Source organism: Nerophis ophidion, linkage group LG04, assembly GCF_033978795.1.
Source record: "Nerophis ophidion isolate RoL-2023_Sa linkage group LG04, RoL_Noph_v1.0, whole genome shotgun sequence".
Taxonomy (NCBI): domain Eukaryota; kingdom Metazoa; phylum Chordata; class Actinopteri; order Syngnathiformes; family Syngnathidae; genus Nerophis; species Nerophis ophidion.
In genome coordinates, this window is record NC_084614.1 from 26,026,299 (window position 1) to 26,048,018 (window position 21,720).

At 40.1% G+C, this 21,720-nt stretch overlaps 1 protein-coding gene across 2 annotated transcripts in view; it reads right to left on the reverse strand.

The window, feature by feature from the left end:
* The window catches only part of atp1b2b (ATPase Na+/K+ transporting subunit beta 2b), a 29,600-nt gene extending 9,661 nt beyond the window's left edge, over positions 1-19,939 (reverse strand). Inside the window, exons 1-6 of one of the 2 annotated variants that reach the window (XM_061897667.1) lie at positions 19,575-19,939; positions 4,064-4,192; positions 3,877-3,984; positions 3,531-3,736; positions 3,317-3,376; positions 3,184-3,210 (exon numbers count right to left, since the gene is read on the reverse strand). In XM_061897667.1, the coding sequence (XP_061753651.1) occupies positions 3,184-3,210; positions 3,317-3,376; positions 3,531-3,736; positions 3,877-3,984; positions 4,064-4,192; positions 19,575-19,665 (621 nt within the window). In that variant the 5' untranslated portion in view covers positions 19,666-19,939. The remainder of the gene's footprint in view (positions 1-3,183; positions 3,211-3,316; positions 3,377-3,530; positions 3,737-3,876; positions 3,985-4,063; positions 4,193-19,574) is intronic. The other variant, XM_061897669.1, reaches the window with a different exon arrangement.
* Positions 19,940-21,720: the final 1,781 nt, after the last annotated feature.

The following is a 21,720-nucleotide window of genomic DNA, read 5'->3' on the forward strand; positions in this document are numbered from 1 at the left end:
CTAGTTGTAACAGAACAGCTACTGTCAACAACTTGTGATCTGATTGGCTATCGCAACTGTCTATCAACTCTATGTGTTCTCAAACTCATCCGCTAATGATCCCGGTAAGTATCCAATCACAGGACGTGTAAATGTCACGTTCAACGTGAGGCCATCTAGAAGGTTTTACTGACAACAACTGGTGATTTGATTGGCTATGGCAACTGTCTATCACTGTATGTTCCCGTTCGCTTACAGTGCACGGACGCCTGCATTGTTGATTTTGAAGGTGTCGGACAGATTTCGTACAGCATGGCAACATAAGATATCTGAATTCTGATTGGAAACAAACTAAAACTAAAAACAACAGTACTGGAATGAGCATAATATGACACGGAGAGAATATGAATAATTTTAGATATTTAGGGAAAGTAAATAAGAAAATCATTTTATTTTTAATTATGATCATGAATTCTGGTTATGTTAGGCCAGCAGAGAAGCCTTTGCTGGCCCTGAGGGCACACCACTCGCCTTATATTAAAGTAACGTCAACAAACTACTAATAACAAATGCTTTAGAAGCCACCAAATTAATGCTGTCACAACTATTACTCTTGCTTGCCTGTTGCCCTCGGTATTGGCAGCATTCCCGAATTGTGTGGGCTCTATCGGTAACTTCACTAACAAATTTAAAGAGGCCCTGTGCAACACCATTGGTAGTATAGCGCCGCTAAGGCTAAAAGAGGCCCCTAAAAGACGTACGTCCTGGTTCACAGAAGAAACCGGAGCTTCTACGCAAATACGTCGTTAGCTTTCACTCTTATGCTGTTGATATTCAACTTTACATTTTCCTAAAGCTGACCAACACGCCAGATTGTGGTCACCTCGAGGCGTGTCCAAATGAAGTCAAACAATGGATGTCCAGCAACTTTTTTGTAACTTAACAATAAGAAAAAGGAAATGTTGATTAATGGTCCTGCTAGACAGCAGCACTTATTTCATAATACCACCTCAACATTTGGCAACAAAAAAATTATACAAAGCAACTTGGTGAAGAATTTCTGTGTTATCTTCAACCCAACTCTCTCGTTTGAGTCACACAATAAGAGTGTTACTTAAACAGCCTTCTTTAATCTCCATATGTGTCCAATTTTTTCCACCACAGACACTGAGATCATTATTCATGCATCCATTTCGTCTCCTCTCCATTACTGTAACGTACAATTTCCGGGTCCTCATATTTAGCAATAAAAGATTACAGTTGGTACAAAATGCGGCTGCTAGACTTCTGACAAGAACAAGAAAGTTTGATCATATTACTCCTACACTGGCTCACCTGCACTGGCCTCCTGTATACTTAGGATGCAACTTTAGAAGGTTTTACTATTTACGTATAAAATAATAAACGGTCTAGTTCCTTCTTATCTTGCTGATTGTATTGTACCATATGTCCCAGCCAGAAATCTGAATTCTAACATCTCCGGCTTATAAGTGATTCCCAAAAAATATAATACCCTACCTTTAACAGTTAGAGATTCTACCTCAGTAGAGGCATTTAAGTCACATTTTAAAACTCATTTGTAAGCTGTAAATCTTTTTAGACCAGTTGATCTGCTGTCAGTAATGCGGACACTGTTTCGATCCGCTGTGGTAAAGAAGGAGCTTAGCCGGAAGGCAAAGCTCTCAATTTACCGGTCGATCTTCGTTCCCATACTAACCAATGGTCATGAGCTTTGGGTTTTGATCGAAAGGACAAGATCACAGGTACAAGCAGCCAAAATGAGTTTACTCTGTCGGGTGGCGTGGCTCTTCCTTAGAGATAGCGTGAGAAGCTCAGTCATCCGGGAGGAGCTCAAAGTAAAGTCACTGCTCCTGCACATCAAGAGGAGCCAGATGAGGTTGTTCGAGCATCTGGTCAGGATGCCACCCGGACTTCTCCCTGGGGAGGTGTTTAGGGCACGTCCGACCGGTAGGAGGCCACAGGGAAGACCCAGGACACTTTGGGAAGACTATGTCTCCCAGCTGGCCTAGGAACGCCTCGGGATCCCCCGGGAGGAGCTGGAGGAATTGGCTGGGGAGAGGGAAGTCGAGGCCTCTCTGCTCAGGCTGCTTGCCGCCGTGACCCGACCTCAGATAAGCAGAAGAAAATGGATGGATCTGCCGTCTGCCTTTTCTGCTCTGTTCCCCTCTCCTGCATGGAGAGGATATCAGGTGGCCACAGATCAGCTTCCACAGAGGATGTGTTAGTTGTTCCAAGTTTTGACCCGGGGATTGACCACTCCTCTGTGCATCATTTGGTGACATTTTCTTGTCTACATACAAGAGGATCCTCTTCTTACTGGCCTCACTATAAACTGGACTCTCACCTTATTGACTGCATCCACTCGGCATCTATTGCACCGGCCACCCAAGGAGGTGCCCCCACTTCTGCGGTCCCTTGCGAGGTTTCTCATTTTTCCCATCGGGTTGATTTTTTTCTTGCCCCGATGTGGGATCTGAGCCAAGGATGTTGTTGTGGCTTGTGCAGCCCTTTGAGATATTTGGGATTAAGGGCTATATAAGTCAACTTTGATTGATATTGGATTGGGACACCCCTAGTCAAAATGGAACAGTAATGTGTATTATTAGCTACAGTATAAACACAGAATATACTGATCAGTGATCTGAATGATACATAAAAATAATATATAATGTGTTTTAATATAATATATACAATACTATATGACTTAATTTTTAACTTAAATTGTTCATGTTTTTTGTTTTGCATAGGCTCCAGCACCACCGTGACCTTGAAAGGGACAAGCGGTACAAAATGGATGGATGGATTTTTAAAATTATCTTTTTTCTATTATACTGTTCTAATATATAATACTGGATGTTATCCCTGTTTACAGCTGTACCTCAACCTGAAATAAAAATCTTAAATCTAATAAAATTATTTAATTTGATGATAATTGTTATCATATAAATAAATGTTGAAAAAACAAAAAAAAATTAAATTTATGAATAAAAAAAAAAAATTGGGAAAAGAATCATTGTTGTACAGTGTAAATAAAACCCTGCAGTGTAAATAAAACCCTATAATAAAGTACAGTGGTGGGGTTGTCATATGCTACTGCGATGGGATGACAAAGCTGGAGAGCTAGTGTCTACTTGTACAGTATGTACTATATAGGACTCTACACTACAAAACAGCCAGTCTTACCCATTCATTTTTGCCAACCTTATACCTCTGAGAGTGAGGACGTTTGGGCAAACACAGAAATGCATGAAGTTGAAACAGTGTGATGGCGATGAGCAACAAGATGTTGGTTGTTTTGGGCTCCTTTTTTGATTACCTTTGCACCACAGGTGACATAAGGAGCCTGGCCATCCTTTCCTGGTAGCATACCAATAACCTGCAGAGAAAAAAAGACAACATTCCTGTTTTTACTGTGAATTCAACAACCCTTTTGTAACTGGGAACCCCCCCATCCTGTTTTCTGTATCGCAGGTTCTGAATCTCATGTATCCTAGCAACAGCATCCCTTTCCTCCCCCTCCTCGTTCATACCCGATTCATCTTGATAATGATGCATGGTTTGCCCTCCTGGTATCCATAGTAACGGTCATTCATTCCCGAGCAGTCCTCCAGAAGGGCACGTTGGAATTGACAGGAGCGCTTGGGGTTGTTTTTCACGTCACCGCTGTCCTCCTGCATGAAGTATTGGTCCGGTTTGCATTCATCGTTTTTCTGGGCCTGGACGGTGCTGTTGTAGGCTGCTCGGAAAAGAAGTGAGGGCGGGGCTTAAAATGTGTTTTCAGGTGCTTATAGTGCAAAGCAATGTCCTTCACACTGACAAAATGAATTATTAAAGACTGTGGGATGATCTGCAATAGTAAGCAAATCTGAGACATACGTTCCAGGAACTTGTCCAGGGCCTGAGCGTACATGTCCCAGCTCTCAGTTTTGTGGATGTCATACACAATCTCAAAGGTCTCGTCGGCCTTGGGTCTAATCACCATGCCTGCGAGTGCCAGAGGAAAAGCAGGGATATTACAACACTGTGCCAGTGTGGCTCTCCTGTGACGGTTACAACACTGCACCTGGTGTGGAGAGACGGTCCTGCCAGGTGGGCTTGTGGTCATCCAGCGTCTGCAGCATGACGTACATGGTGAGAGCAAACAGGCCGGCCAGGAAGATGTAGAAAATTAAATAGAAGAGAAGAATGAGACCTGTGGACGAAGAAACAGTGTGGTCACATTCAGTGGGACTACGGACACAGAAGCTAGATTATATAAAAACTAAAATATTGATCAAGCTCCATTAAGACTAATGTCAGGTAGTCTGAAAGGTATTACCATCGTGGCCCGGACCTAAGACGACTCCTCTTTTTTCAACAATTGACTGTTTCATAGGTCACCAAGCTCTTAAAAATAACATCATAATGCCTCGTGTTGCTTTTTCTAGTATCGTGGCTGAGTCTCTCAAGGTCACTGGTGTGCGTGAGTGGCCGGGTGAAAAGCTCTGTTTGAAAAGAAGTCATTTAGCACCGTTTGTCTTTTGGACATTTCTTTTGTTGGTAGAAAATAGAGACTGAAGTATATGCCTTTTTCAGGGCCTGTACCAATACCGATTATTAGTAGTCAAGAAGGCCTATCACCGATATTTGGAGACGATATCCATTTGCAGTAAACATTATTTAAACCTAAATAGTATACAGTGGGGCAAAAAAGTATTTAGTCAGCCACCGATTGTGCAAGTTCTCCCACTTAAAATGATGACAGAGGTCTGTAATTTTCATCATAGGTACACTTCAACTGTGAGAGACAGAATGTGAAAAAAATCCAGGAATTTACATTGTAGGTATTTTAAATAATTTATTTGTAAATTATGGTGCAAAATAAGTATTTGGTCAACCATTCAAAGCTCTCATTGATAGAAGGAGGTTTTGGCTCAAAATCTCACGATACATGGCCCTATTCATTCTCCTGTCCCCTTAGCAGAAAAACAGCCCCAAAGCACGATGTTTCCACCCCCATGCTTCACAGTAGGTTTGGTGTTCTTGGGAAGCAACTCAGTATTCTTCTTCCTCCAAACACGACGAGTTGAGTTTATACCAAAAAGTTCTGACCACATGACATTCTCACAATCCTCTGCTGTATCATTTGTGTATCCATTTTGGTAACAAGCTGACCAGGAAATATGATGAAGTGTACCGTATTTTTCGGACTATATGTCGCGGTCTTCTCCACAGTCCAGCGGGGGGTGACACCCGGCCAAACCCCAAAAAAATATATATATATTTTTATTTTTTTATAGTTTAGCCAAGTCTCACCCCCGGCCAAACTACAAAAAAATACGCGACTTATAGTCCGAAAAATACGGTACCTATTTCTTGGGTTTACTCCTAGGTGATGAAGACATAATATTCTCAAGCAGAATAAGATCTTGATTTGGAGCAAGTGCGAGTCAACAACTACCTTGACACATAATAATGGATCCATACATATGATCAGGTTCTAAATAGTAGGGGCAGCCAGCGAGAAAAATATTATAATAATAAAAAATAACAATACATTTTCTTGCTTTTCAGCTAATTTACATGCATGGTGTTCCTATATTGTTAGCCCTTTGTCTACCAACTTTAAAGTGTCCACTTATTGAGCTTTTTATGCATTGAAGTGCATGCTTAATGCACAAGAGATGCAATAGGCCAATCTCTCTTAGTTGATATAAAATCTGTACACGCCATCTTCACTGTCATGCACTCTGCTACTTGGAATAAATAAATCTGCGTGCCATGAAGTCATCATAAAAAATTTTACTTATATGTTGCTTTCACGGTTTTTCCTCTTTCTATTTGCAACATATGTCTGGTTTATCATATATATCACTAATCACTTAAATCGGCAAATTGAAAGGCGCGTTGTTGGTCCTGTGGTACTAAACAGTGTTAATTAAACAGCCAAGCAATGGCCGCTATCCAACCACTTTCATTATAGGCTAGCACTGACTACAGGGGGTGAGGCAGGAGGTCCTTTCATTAATTAAACACTGCAAGGAAGACTATAGTGATACTGTTACATCATGCTATATAACTGTCTAACTATATTTTAGCACCACTGGGGGGAATACTTGCATGGTGTCTGGAGATTGAAGTGATATGCTGTGATGTATTAACCTAATTGTAAGTGCATGTTGGCATGGGAACTGCGTCTCTGCAGTAAGCATTGTCATGTCGTTTCTGTAGAATGTTCGGTTTTGACTGTTGAATATGTTTATTATTTCTGGCATTGAGTCTTCAAAGTACACAAATGTTTTTACTAGCCTGAGGAGTATTCTAATAAAATACAAATAATTAATTGAATTACATTTTCACTGTTAAACAAAACCCTTATTATTATTACTCAGGATGTTAATCTTACAACAGCTCACGATTCGATTCGATTTCGAACGGATTCTTTAGTCAACACGATTCTTAATTAAAAGCGATTCTTGCAATATATTGTTTGATATTAAAACGTATAATAAAACCTTTTCAAAACAGGTTAAAGGTCGCAGTGAGTAAGCACAGATATCCATCCATTTTCTACCGCTTGTCCTTCTCGGTGCCTATCCCAGCTGCATTTGGGCAGAAGGTGGTGTACACCCTGGACAAGTCGCCATCTCAGCAGAGGGCCAACACAGATAGACAGACAACATTCACACTCACATTCACCCACTAGGGCAGGGGTAGGGAACCTATTGCTCTAGAGCAAGATGTGGCTCTTTTGATGACTGCATCTGGCTCTCAGATAAATCCGAGCTGACACTGCTTAACACGCTAAGTAATGAATAATTCCGCTTGTAATCACAGTGTTAAAAGTAACGTTCAAAATATAAAACATTCTCGTGCATTTTATTCCATTCATCCGTTTTCTACCGCACCTGTTCAAGAAGTTGCGTTAATGGTAAAAAGTTATTTATTTATTATTGAATAGTGTGGGGCTTGCCCTCCTGGGGGTTCTTCAGACCACCAAGCACCGACATGAGAGCCTGTTTCAGGGTTAAAATATTGTTTTATTTTTCAATAAGTCTCTCAGTTGCTTTCCAGCAATTGTCTTTTTCTCTTTCGTTCTCGCTCGCACTCTGGCTCCAGCCCCGAACTCGTCTCTCCTCATGGCTGCTGCTTATAACATAGCGACAGGTGATTAGATAACAAGGCCCAGGTGGGCCGACTACGCACCTGTCGCTGATTTCGAGGCCGGTCCTGGCACACCCCGCTTCGCTGCAGGCCCGCAGGCCACACCCCCTCTACAGTTAGCTTCAGAATAACAATGTTATTACAGAGAATAACAGACTTATTATACCCTAGAAATGTTGGTTTTACTTAAAAATGCACGTGATTAGTTGTGTTCAGTGTAAAACAAATATTATTAATGGCTCTTACGGAAATACATTTTAAAATATTTGGCTTCTTGGCTGTCTCAGCCAAAAAGGTTCCCGACCCCTGCACTAGGGCCAACTTAGTGTTGCCAATCAACTTATCCCCAGGTGCATGTCTTTGGAGGTGGGAGGAAGCCAAAGTACCCGGAGGGAACCTACGTAGTCAAGGGAAGAACAAACTCTACACGAGCCCAGGGATTGAAGAGTTAGGATTTCAAAGCCATTTAGTTATCCATCAACATTTAATGATATTACAAACCCCGTTTCCATATGAGTTGGGAAATTGTGTTAGATGTAAATATAAACGGAATACAATGATTTGCAAATCATTTTCAACCCATTTTCAGTTAAATATGCTACAAAGACAACATATTTGATGTTCAAACTGATAAACGTTTTTTTTGTTTGGTTTCCAAAAACTTTAGAATTTGATGCCAGCAACACGTGACAAAGAAGTTGGGAAAGGTGGCAATAAATACTGATAAAGTTGAGGAATGCTCATCAAACACTCAAATGGAACATCCCACAGGTGTGCAGGCTAATTGGGAGCAGTTGGGTGCCATGATTGGGTATAAAAGCATCTTCCATTAAATGCTAAGTATTTCACAAACAAGGATGGGGCGAGGGTCACCACTTTGTAAGCAAATTGTCGAACAGTTTTAGAACAACATTTCTCAACGAGCTATTGCAAGGAATTTAGGGATTTTACCATCTACGGTCCGTAAAATCATCAAAAAGTTCAGAGAATCTGGAGAAACCACTGCACATAAGCGATGATATTACCGACTTGATCCATCAGGCGGTACTGCATCAAAAACCGACATCAGTGTGTAAAGGATATCACCACATGGGCTCAGGAACACTTCATAGAACCACTGTCAGTAACAACAGTTGGTCGCTACATCTGTAAGTGCATGTTAAAACTCTACTATGCAAAGCAAAACCTATTTTTCAACAATACCCTGAAACGCCGCCGGCTTCGCTGGGCCCGAGCTCACCTAAAATGGACTATTGCAAAGTGGAAAGGTGTTCTGTGGTCTGACGAGTCCACATTTCAAATTATACTTGGAAACAGAGGACGTGGTGTCCTCCAGAACAAAGAGGAAAATAACCATTTGGATTGTTATGGGCGCAAAGTTCAAAACCCAGCATCTGTGATGGTATGGGGGTGTATTAGTGCCCAAGGCATGGGTAACTTACACATCTGTGAAGGCACCATTAATGCTGAAAGGTCCATACAGGTTTTGGAGCAACGTATGTTGTTATCCAAGCAACGTTATCATGGACACCCCTGCTTATTTTAGCAAGACAATGCCAAGCCACGTGTTACAACAGCGTGGCTTCGTGGTAAACGAGTGCGGGTACTTTCCTGGCCCCCCTGCAGTCCAGACCTGTCTCCCATCGAAAATGTGTGGCGCATTATGAAGCGTAAAATACGACAACGGAGACCCCGGACTGTTGAACAACTGAAGCTCTACATCAGGGGCGCTCACACTTTTTCTGCAGGTGAGCTACTTTTCAATTGACCAAGTCGAGGAGATTTACCTCATTCCTATTTAGAATTTATATTTATTTATTTATGAAAGAGACATTTTTGTTAAGAAGTTAATGGTGTTTAATGATAATACAAGCATGTTTAACACACAGATTCCTTTCTTTCATGAAGACAAGAATATAAGTTGGTGTATTTGATTCTGATGACTTGCATTGATTGGAATTAGACAGTGGTGCTGATAACGTCCGCATTTTCAAATGGAGGGAAAAAAAAGTCCTCCTTTCTGTCCAATACCACATGAAAGTGGTTGGATTTGGCATCTCATTTGTCCAACTTGCATACTCGTTTTTAAACACTTTGTTATGAGAGTAGCATATGTGTGTGGCCCTTTAATGTCTGGCAGCAGGTGAGTGATGTCAGGGAGAGTGCGGGTGGGCAAGCAAGTGAGAAAGCGGTCGCTGAGGGCGGGGGAGAAATACATTGGCATCAAACTCCGTAGCTTGCTAGCTTGTGCACGCTAGCTTTCTGAGACTCTTATTTTGTTAGCACAGGCAGGATGAAACAGGTCTTTTATGAAGACAGGAACTGTGCAGTCGGTCTTTAGAGTTCTGACAGTAGGTACGGAGTCTCTAGAAATAAAATGTGTTTCTCTGCGTCCGCCCTGTTAGTGATTTTTTTCTTAAATATGAGCTCGCAGCAGCCAGCGTCATCTCACAAGATCCTCGGGTGCCGAGAATGTCAAACAACTGACGAAAGTGAAGTCTTGGTATGATTGATGATTGCTCATTTTTATGTATATTTTTTAATGCCTGGCTTGAGATCGACTGACACACCCTCCGAGATCGACCAGTCGATTGCGATCGACGTAATGCCCACCCCTGCTCTACATCAATCAAGAATGGGAAATAATTCCACTTTCAAATCTTCAACAATTAGTTTCCTCAGTTCCCAAACCTTTATTAAGTGTTGTTAAAAGAAAAGGTGATGTAACACAGTGGTGAACATGTCCTTTCCCAACTACTTTGGCACTTGTTGCAGCCAAGAAATTCTAAGTTAATTATTATTTGCAAAAAAAAAATAAAGTTTATGAGTTTGAACATCAAATATCTTGTCTTTGTAGTGCATTCAATTGAATATGGGTTGAAAAGAATTTGCACATCATTGTATTCCGTTAATATTTACATCTAACACAATTTCCCAACTCATATGGAAATGGGGTTTGTAGATTGTACGGCTAAAAAAAACCTGGCAGCTTAATTTCCAGAATTTTACTGTAAACAACAGTGGTACTGTTTTTCAATTTTACAGTAATATGCCCGAATGCAGGGCAGCACGGTGGAGGGAGGGTTAGCGGTAGAAAATGGATGGATGGATGCCCGAATGCAGCTGAAATAGGCTCCAACACCCACCGAGACCCCGAAAGGGACAAGCGGTAGAAAATGGATGGATGCTTGAAAAAAACCTACATTATATTTTATGGTAAAAATCTGGCGACTGACCTGCCAGGTTTTTAATCCATTATCATTAAATGTAAAAATATATATATATATTGAAATGAACTCTAAGGGCTACGAATCTTTGGGTGTCCCACGATTCGATTCAATATCGATTCTTGGGGTCGCGATTCGATTATATATCGATTTTTTTCGATTCAACGCGATTCTCGATTCAAAAACGATATTTTTCCGATTCAAAACGATTCTGTATTTATTTAATACATAGGATTTTAACAGGATCTACCCCAGTCTGCTGACATGCCAGCAGAGTAGTAGATTTAAAAAAAAAAAAAGCTTTTCATAATTGTAAAGGACAATGTTTTATCAACTGATTGCAATAATGTAAAACGAACCAAAAATACGACTTATTTTATCTTTGTGAAAATATTGGACACAGTGTGTTGTCAAGCTTATGAGATGCGATGCAAGTGTAAGCCACTGTGACACTATTGTTCTTTTTTTTTTTTATAAATGTCTATTGATAATGTCAATGAGGGATTTTTAATCACTGCTATGCTAAAATTATAACTAATATTGATACTGTTGTTGATAATATTAATTTTTGTTTCACTACTTTTGGTTTGTTCTGTGTCGTGTTTGTTTCTCCTCAATTGCTCTGTGTATTGCGGTTTTGAGTGTTGCTGGGTCAGGTTTGGTTTTGGAATTGGATTGCATTGTTATGGTATTCCTGTGTATTGTTTTGTTGGATTGATAAAAAAAATAAATAAATAAATGAATCGATTTAAAAAAAAAAGAGAATCGATTCTGAATCGCACAATGTGAGATTCGCGATTCGTATTCCCACACCCCTAATATATACTCTATATACTCTTTTTTTTTTAATCGATTCTTAAAAATTAGAAATTGAATTAAATATACATTGAGATTTGGATTTAGATTGTTTTAGCACCCCTAATTGTTACTGAAAACTATACTATTGATATCATATTATTATTATCAACTCTTTTTTTCAGCATTCCTTTTTTTAATTTACTATTTTGTAGATTTTGTTTTATTTTTCACCATGCAGTGCCAAACAGGTTTAAGGGGGTTCAGCTGAGTTCCCGTTGAAATTCTTGCACAAGCAGTACAGTTTTTTGTACATTATTATTTCTTATATACAGTGCATTCGGCGCTTCACTTTTTCCACATTTTGTTATGATACAGTCTTTTTCCAGAATGGAACTAATTAAGTTTTGTCCTCAAAGTTCTGAAGACAATACCACATAATAACGTTAAAGTTTATTTTTTTCCAAAGCAAATTAAAACAAAACCAAAAAAAACATTACATTTACATAAGTATTTGCAGCCTTTGCTCAATAGATTGTTGAGGCACCTTTGGTTGTAAATACAGCCTCAAATGTTTTTGAATATGACGCCACTAGCTTGGCACACCTATTTTTGGGAAGTTTCTTCCAATCCTCTTTGCCCATTTGTCTTTGCAGCGTCTCTTAAGCTCCATCAGGTTGTATGAGAAGTGTTGTTTTTCCAGGATGTCTCTGTATTCGTCTTAGTCTCGTCCGAGAGATGACCAAGAACCTGATGGTCACCCTGACAGAGCTACAGCTTTCCTCTGTGGAGAGAGGAGAACCTACAAGAAGGACAACCATCTCGGCAGCAATCCTGGATGGTATAGTGGTCAGACAGAAGCCTTTTCTTTGTAAAAAGTTTGTCAACTTGCTCTTGAAAGACTCTCAGAACATGAGAAACAAAATAATCTGGTCCGACGATACAAAGATTGAACTATTTGGCGTGAATGCCAGGCATCATGTTTGGAAGAAACCAGGCACCACTCATCACCAGGCCAATACTATCCCTACAATGAAGCGTGGTGGTGGCAGCATCATGCTGTGGGGATGTTTTTTAATGGCAGCAACTGGGAGACTAGTCAGATAGAGGGAATTATGAATACAGCAATGTACAGAGACACTGTACGAAAACCAACGCTTTTCATTCAACTTGATGGCGCTTGAGAAGTGCAGCAAAGAATAATGGGCAAAACTGCCCAAAGATAGGTGTGCAAAGTTTGTGGCATTGTATAAAAAAAAACTTGAAGTTTTTAGTGCTGCCAAAGGCACATCAACAAAGTATTGAGCCAAGAGTCTAAAGACTTATATACATGTATTTTTTTAATTTAATTATTATTATTATTATTATTTTACTTTTATTGAGCAATGTGTGTAGAAAGTTTGAGGACACAAATGAATGTATCCCATTTTGGAATACAGCTGTAACAAAACACAATGTGGAAAATGTTTAGCGCTGTGAATACTGACTGGATGCACTGTATCTATGTATCCTGCCTCATGCCTGAAGTCAGCTGGGATAGGATACAGCTCACCAGTGACATAATAATGATGCGTGATAGAAAATGGGTGGACTGATGGATTATTATTACATAACTTGCTTTATCACCTACAGTGTAACACAAAGTTAAGATGCCAACGTTTTGTTCAGATAGCGTGATGTTGACCCACATCGCATTGTTTTTGGCATCTACAAAAGCACAAACTATCAAAGTGGCCCACTCACTCTTCAAATTTTTATATGCGACCCTCACTGGAAAAAGTTTGATTCAATGTAATCCAAATTCAACAATCTCCACTTATATGTTATATGTGTTTCTACCTTATTAGATGACACATCCCCCATTTTCGGCATCAACACCTGGGGCCTGTGCAGGGTAGCAGCTGAGCGCCCTGACCCTTGTGCCTCTGCTGGATGGCCCCCCAGCGTGAAAGCTGCATCTGCATCTGCATCGCTTCACCGGAATCCACAACAAGACAATGTTGAGCGGAAGACGCTCCACGGGGGTATGTATATATATGTATATATATATATATATATATATGTATGTATGTATATATATATATATATATATATATATATATATATATATATATATATATATATATATATATATATATATATATATACATACATACATATATATATATATATATATATATACATATATATACATACATATATATATATATATATATATATATATATATATACATATATATATATGTATATATATATATGTATATAGTGCAGACGCACTAACCCCTCTTCACGGTGGCAGAGGGGTTAGTGCGTCTGCCTCACAATACTAAGTTCCTGCAGTCCTGGGTTCAAATCCAGGCTCGGGATCTTTCTGTGTGGAGTTTGCATGTTCTCCCCGTGAATGCGTGGGTTTCCCCCGGGTACTCCGGCTTCCTCCCACTTCCAAAGACATGCACCTGGGGATAGGTTAATTGGCAACACTAAATTGGCCCTTGTGTGTGAATGTGAGTGTGAATGTTGTCTGTCTATCTGTGTTGGCCCTGCGATGAGGTGGCGACTTGTCCAGGGTGTACCCTGCCTTCCGCCCGATTGTAGCTGAGATAGGCGCCAGCGCCCCCCGCGACCCCGAAAGGGAATAAGCGGTAGAAAATGGATGGATACATACATATATACATACATATATATACACATATATATACATACATATATATACATATATATATGTACATTTATATACATACATACATATATATACACATATATACATACATATATACATATATACATACATATATACACATATATATATACATACATATACATACATATATATGTACATTTATATACATACATACATATATATACACATATATACATAGACATATATACATACATATATACATATATACATAAATATATATATATACATACATATATATATACATATACATACATATACATATATATATATATATATATATATATACTGTAATGAGGTGGGGACTTGTCCAGGGTGTACACCGCCTTCCGCCCGATTGTAGCTGAGATAGGAACCAGCGCCCCCCGCGACCCCAAAGGGAATAAGCGGTAGAAAAGAGATGGATGGATATATATATATATATATATATATATATATATACAGTGCAGCAAAAAAGTATTTAGTCAGCCACCGATTGTGCAAGTTCTCCCACTTAAAATGATGACAGAGGTCTGTAATTTTCATCATAGGTACACTTCAACAGTGAGAGACAGAATGTGAAAAATCAAAATCCAGGAATTCACATGGTAGGAATTTTTAAGAATTTCTTTATAAATTAGGGTGGAAAATAAGTATTTGGTCAACCATTCAAAGCTCTCACTGATGGAAGGAGGTTTTGGCTCAAAATCTCACGATACATGGCCCCATTCATTCTTTCCTTAACACGGATCACTCGTCCTGTCCCCTTAGCAGAAAAACAACCCCAAAGCATGATGTTTCCACCCCCATGCTTCACAGTAGGTATGGTGTTCTTGGGATGCAAGTCAGTATTATTTTTCTTCCAAACACGACGAGTTGAGTTTATACCAAAAAGTTCTATTTTGGTTACATCTGACCACATGACATTCTCCCAATCTTCTGCTGTATCATCTATTTATCCATTTAGGTAAATGGATGGATGGATAGATATATATCAGATTGCACGTTGAATTATTTGCACGGGGGCAGTTCATGTATTGAATGGCTCGTGCATTTTGGCTCAGACAACTGACTCATTAAATATAAACAAGGAGTGAGACTACGTATTTAAGTGATTTGCTGTCATTCAGTGGTGATAAACATAAATATGATACCACCCCAGGGAGACTGCATGTGTGGCTCAGGTGTCTGATCCCCCCCAGTAGAGAGGGTGTTGGGTTTACAGTCAATAAAAAGATAGCAAAGGGTCTACTTTTCAGTCGGCGATTGAAAGCGAACAACACAGGGTTGGTTTAGTTTTTTTGTCCGGTTCTTTCGAATGAATCAGCGGCTATTGAATTTGGTGATCAAAGACAGTGACAGCTTTGAGGTGCGTTTAGGAAGAACTGCATTATTTTTTTTTTGGTCCTTGCCCGCTCTGTTTTGTGTAGTGAGGAGCAACACAACACATAAGGAAATAATAAAACCTAAAAAAAAATCCTTAATTGGGTCCATATAGCACATTTGCAGTTTTTTTTTTAATGTTTTAGTGTTGCATGCAGTACATGTTCTATAAGGGTTGGGGTTAAATTAGCTATGTTGAGTTGTGCATATTCCTTAAAGTAACCTGTTAAGTATGTTCCAAACTAAAAATATTACATCATTTTTACCTTTTAGGGCGCACTGGGCACAACACCTTTGACATGGAGGCATGCTGCTGGGTAACGGCAACACTTGCCCACCTTACAATATTGTGTACAAAACCCAAAACTACTGAAGTTGGCACGTTGTGTAAATCCTAAATAAAAACAGAATACAATGATATGCAAATCCTTTTCAACCTACATTCAATTTAATACACTGCAAACACAAGATATTTAATGTTCGAACTGAGAAAGTAATTTTTTTTCTTGCAAATAATCATCAACTTAGAATTTAATGGCAGCAACATATTGCAAAAAAGTTGTCACAGGGGAATTTTTACCACTGTGTCACATCACCTTTCCTTTTAACAACACACAGTTAACGTTTGGGAAATGAGGAGACCAATTTTTGAAGCTGTTCAGGTGGAATCATTTCCCATTCAACAGTTCGGGGTCTCCGTTGTTGTACTTTAGGCTTCATATTGCGCCACACAGTTTCAATGGGAGGCCAGTCTGGACTACAGGCAGGCCAGTTAGTACCCGCACTCTTTTATTACGAAGCCACACTGTTGTAACACGTGCAGAATGTGACTTTGCATTGAAATAAGCAGGGGCGTCCATGGAAAAAAACCTTGCTTGGATGGAAACATCCAAAACCTGTATTTACATTTCAGCATTAATGGTGCCTTCACAGATGCCTTGGGCACTAATACACCCCCATACCATCACAGATACTGGCTTTTGAACTTTGCAGTCCGTATGGTTCTTTTTGTCTTTGGTTCGGAGGACACAATGTCCACAGTTTCCAAAAACAATGATGAAACTTTGCATCAGTCCATCTTACATGAGCTCAGGCCCAACAAAGCCGGCGGAGTTTCTGGGTGTTGTTGATTAATGGATTTCTCTTTGCATAGTAGGGTTTTAACTTGCACTTACAGATTTAGCCATAAACTGTAGTTACTGACAGTGCTTTTCTGAAATGTTCCTGAGCCCATGTGGTGATATCCTTTACACACTAATTTTGTTGCAGTACTGCCTTTGGGATCAAAGGTCACGGGCATTCAATGGTTTTCGGCCGTGCAATGATTTTCTCCAGATTCTCTGAACCTTTTGATGATGTTACATGTTGTTGATGGTGAAATCCCTAAATTCCTGGTAATACCTCATTAAGAAATGTTGTCCTTAAACCCTACTTGCCAACCTTGAGACCTCCGATTTCAGGAGGTGAGGGGTGGTAGGCGTGGTCGGGGGTGGGGCGGAGGCGTGGTTTGGGTGGGGGGCGTGGTTAAGAGGGGAGGAGTATAATTCACCAACTCGAGTATTTCATATATATTACATATATATATATACTGTATGTATGAAATACTTGAGTTTCAGTGAATTCCAGCTATACATATTTATTTTATTATACATATAAATAAAATAAATATCTTGTCTTTGCAGTCTATTCAATTGAATATACCGGTAGTTTGAAAATAATCTGCAAATCATTGTATTCTGTTTTTTTTTTACGATTTACACAACGTACCAACTTTACTGATTTTGGGTTTTGTACATATAGTGATTACATAGCTTCATACAAACTCGTTTTTGTAATTTTTTTTTTTTTAACATTGGAGTGCAGGCCTGTCAAACTTGTTTATATTGAGGGCCGCATCGCAATTATGACTATCTTCAGAGGGCCTCTTGTAACTGAAGTTACATAAATCATTGTACACAGTAATAGCCTTGTTACAAAATAAACTGTTTTTATTATTATATTTTTTACTTACAGACTGTTGGATAACTTTGTCCACATTAAATGATGTGGCGGATCTCACCAAATGTTATGGTGGGCCACATTAAATCACCTGGCGGACCACAATAAATGAGCGGCGGACCACAATAAATGATGCGGCGGACCAAAATAAAATGATGTGGCCAGCCAGATTAAATGACGCAGCGGATCACACTAAATGATGTGGCGGGCTGATTTTAATGATGTGGTGGGCCAAATTCAACGATGTAGCGGGCCAAATTAGACAACAAGGTGGAACAAATAAAATTATGTGGTGGATTGCACTAAATGAACTACCATGAATTGATTAACGTGGACCCCGACTTAAACAAGTTGAAAAACTTATTCGGGTGTTACCATTTAGTGGTCAATTGTACGGAATATGTACTGAACTGTGCAATCTTCTAATAAAAGTATCAATCAATCAATCAATGCAGGCTGCATTTTATGAAATGGCAGTCTTCTTTAAATATTATGGGGGACCACATTAACGGACGTGATGGATCAATATAAATGACATGGCGGACCAAATACAATGATTTGTGGGTTAGTTTAAATCACGTAGTGGACCACATTAACCGACATTGTGGACCCAATTAAATGATGTGGCAGACCAAATAAAAAGTGATGTGGCGGGCCAGTTTAAATGAGGCGGTCGATCGCAGTAAAAGATGTGTTGGGCTGCATTTAATGATATGGCAAGGCACTTTAAACGACGTGGCGGGCCAAATTAAACAATGTTGCGGACCATGTTAAATTGTGTGGCAGGCCACATAAAATGATGTGGCGGAGCAGATCTGGCCTCTGAGCCTTATATTTGGAATACCGTAACATGCCATTTGCATGGGCTTCCCAGCATGCCTTGCGTTAGTGCTGATCAGCTCTTGAGTGACATAGTGGTCTATGTTGAAACTAGCAATATTAAGGGTGCCGGCTGTATATTCAAATGAGCGCCAAGTATGAATAAATATTACCGTATTTTTCGGAGTAAGTCGCTCCGGAGTATAAGTCGCACCTGCCGAAAATGCGTAATAAAGAAGGAAAAAAACATATCGGTCGTACTGGAGTATAAGTCGCATTTTTGTGGGAAATGTATTTGATAAAACCCAACACCAAGAATAGACATTTGAAAGGCAATTTAAAATAAATAAAAGATTAGTGAACAACAGGCTGAATAAGTGTACATTATATGACGCATAAATAACCAACTGAGAACGTGCCTGATATGTTAATGTAACATATTATGGTAAGAGTCATTCAAATAACTATAACATATAGAACATGCTATACGTTTACCAAACAATATGTCACTCCTAATCGCTAAATTCCATTAAATCTTATACGTCTAGTCTCTTACGTGAATGAGCTAAATAATATTATTTGATATTTTACGGTAATGTGTTAATAATTTCACACATCAATCGCTCTTGGGTGTAAGTCGCACCCCTGGCCAAACTATGAAAAAAACTGCGATTTATAGTCCGACAAATACGGTAATCTAAAAGCACCACTGCTTGTCCTGTAAAGAACAGACACAGTGGAGAAAGCACATTTGGTTAGGAGCATGCAATAAGCTGGAAAGTCTTGCTGTGCGCCATGTACAGTATAGTAGCTTGTTACAGAAATAGCCCAATTAGGCGGCCTTAAGAGAGCACGGCTTAAAAAGGCCACCAGACCTTAAAAGCACCTGGGACACACTGAGCTGGATTAACTAGCACAGCGCCGAGGATTGTGACAGAACGGAAGCTAGCGTCCATCATTCCTGCAATAATAATAGTGCTCGTAGTGGCTTCTCTGCAAGGAATCACCACAACTCTCAACGTGGGACTTCAAATGTTTCAAAAGAAACCCTAAAATGCTGCTTTTACAGGAGCCAGTGCAGTCATTAGATTAGGGTTGAAATCCCTCATTATTCACAATGGGCTGGGCCAGGGTGGAGGTGATACAAATAGCATTTGACCCTCGGCTTTACCAGATTATAACATTCTAGTGTCCTCTTGGTGCAGCAGTACAGTACCGGGACTTCTTATTGTTACAGAAATGAATAACATCAGTGTGTCCAACTTGTCGGAGTCTTCCCTCAATGGAGGATGACTCTTTGCATCAAGCCTCACTGGATGAATATTGTAACATGTAGCGCCATGGGCCTCCACCCTTATGCTGAGCGCATTGCGCAATGGAAACGGTGCCATGAATTCATAAATAAATAAATAAAGCCGGCGAGGGAGGGATAATATCTGCAAGACGAGGTGTCGCATTGAGGCAATGACAGAGAAGATGTTAAAATGCTCGATTGTTACAGCAGACATACAGTAGACAGATACTGTACTCACCCCAGCTGCTGGCCGTCCTGCCCAGAAACTCCCTCGTCCTGGGGTTCCATATAAACTCCTTCCACTCGCTTTTTTCTCCATCCTTTGCCATTTTGTCATACAAGATAAGCCTCCCTGAGAAAAAAAAACAAAAAACCCTGCAATAAATGTAACCTAAGGCAGATGAGAAAGAGAGAGGGAGAAGGGAGTCCTTTTTTATCTAGCAGTGATGGAACATAAAAGAGAAGCCTATGTAAGGATGGAGAAAGGCAGACTAAAAGTAAGAGGTAGCCCGGTCCGAGTGAGTGCCCTCCCCTCGGCTCTTGTCTTCATGCCGCAGAGTTTTGATGAGTGCTGCAGAAATGTAGTGATACTGCGGTAAAGCGCACCCCCGCCCTCTCGCAAGCTCCATCCGCTTTCCATCAGGCTGTTCCCCCCCCCCCCCCCTCACTGGTTCCCTCCCTCTGCTGCAGCCGCAGCCAATCGTCTGCCCCCCACTCCCTTCCACCACCCCTCCTCTTCCTCCTACTCCTCTTCACCGGCCCGCAGCGTCAACCCTAAGCCTGGAATCGCAGGGTGTTCTGTAACGGCCTCATTGATTGGTTCGTACGTCATCATGTTAAAAGAAGGGAAATGATCTCATGTAACACCGAATCGCTTCCTTCTGCTTGTTAAAACTCTAAAAATAAAATTCAAAATGTGTTTTTTCCCCCACTATAAATAAATGACGATACACACATTGAACTACTCAAAAGGTGTATTGTATACATTTCCAATCTAGCTCTGTGTGCGTGTTTTGTATTGTCCAAATGAAAGTTAAAGGCTTACTGAAATGAGATTTTCTTATTCAAACGGGGATAGCAGGTCCATTCTTGATCATTTGGAGATATTGCCATATTTTTGCCGAAAGGATTTAGTAGAGAACATCCACGATAAAGTTTGCAACTTTCGATGCTAAGAGAAATGCCCTGCCTCTACCGGAAGTCGCAGACGATGACATCACATATTTGATGGCTCCTCACATATTCACATTGATTTTAATGGGGGCCTCCAACAAAAAGTGCTATTCAGACCGAGAAAACGACAATTTCCCCATTAGTTTGAGCGAGGATGAAAGATTTGTGTTTGAGGATATTGATAGCGACAGACTAGAAAAAAAAAATGCGATTGCATTGGGACGGATTCCGATGTTTTAGACACATTTACTAGGATAATTCTGGGAAATCCCTTATCTTTCTATTGTGTTGCTTGTGTTTTAGTGAGTTAAATATTACCTGATAGTCAGAGGTGTGTCTCCACGGGTGTTGACGCGCAGTGTCTCAGGGAAGTCGACGGCAGCTATGGACGGCACAAGCTCAGCTTTTCTCCGGTAAGAAGCGACTTCTTACCACAATTTTCTCAACGAAACCTGCTGATTGACAAGTGGTCGGGATCCATGTTCGCTTGACCGCGCTATGCACTCCAGGAATTTTAAACACGGAATCACCGTGTGTTTGTGTGGCTAAAGGCTAAAGCTTCCCAACTCCATCTTTCTACTGTGACTTCTCCAATATTAATTGAACAAATTGCAAAAGATTCAGCAACACAGATCTCCAAAATACTGTGTAATTATGCCGTTAAAGCAGACGACTTTTAGCTGTGTGTGTGTGCAGCGCTCATACTTCCTAAAAACCCGTGACGTCTTGCGTACACGGTATCAGTAGGCCTTTAAAGGCCTACTGAAACCCACTACTACCCACCTGATAGTTTATATATCAATGATGAAATATTAACATTGCAACACATGCCAATACGGCCTTTTTAGTTTACTAAATTACAGTTTTAAATTTCCCGCGAAGTTTCCTGTTGAAAACATCGCGGAATGCTGACATGTACGTGTGACGTCACGGACTGTTTGGAAATATTAGCGCTGCGCACACACACAGCTAAAAGTCATCTGCTTTAACCGCATAATTACACAGTATTTTGGACATCTGTGTTGCTGAATCTCTTGCAATTTGTTCAATTAATAATGGAGGAGTCAAAGTAGAAAGATGGAGTTGGGAAGCTTTAGCCTTTAGCCACACAAACACACGGTGATTCTTTGTTTAAAATTCCCGGAGGTGAAACTTTAGTATGGATCAGAGCGGTCAAGCGAACATGGATCCCAACCACTTGTCAACCAGCA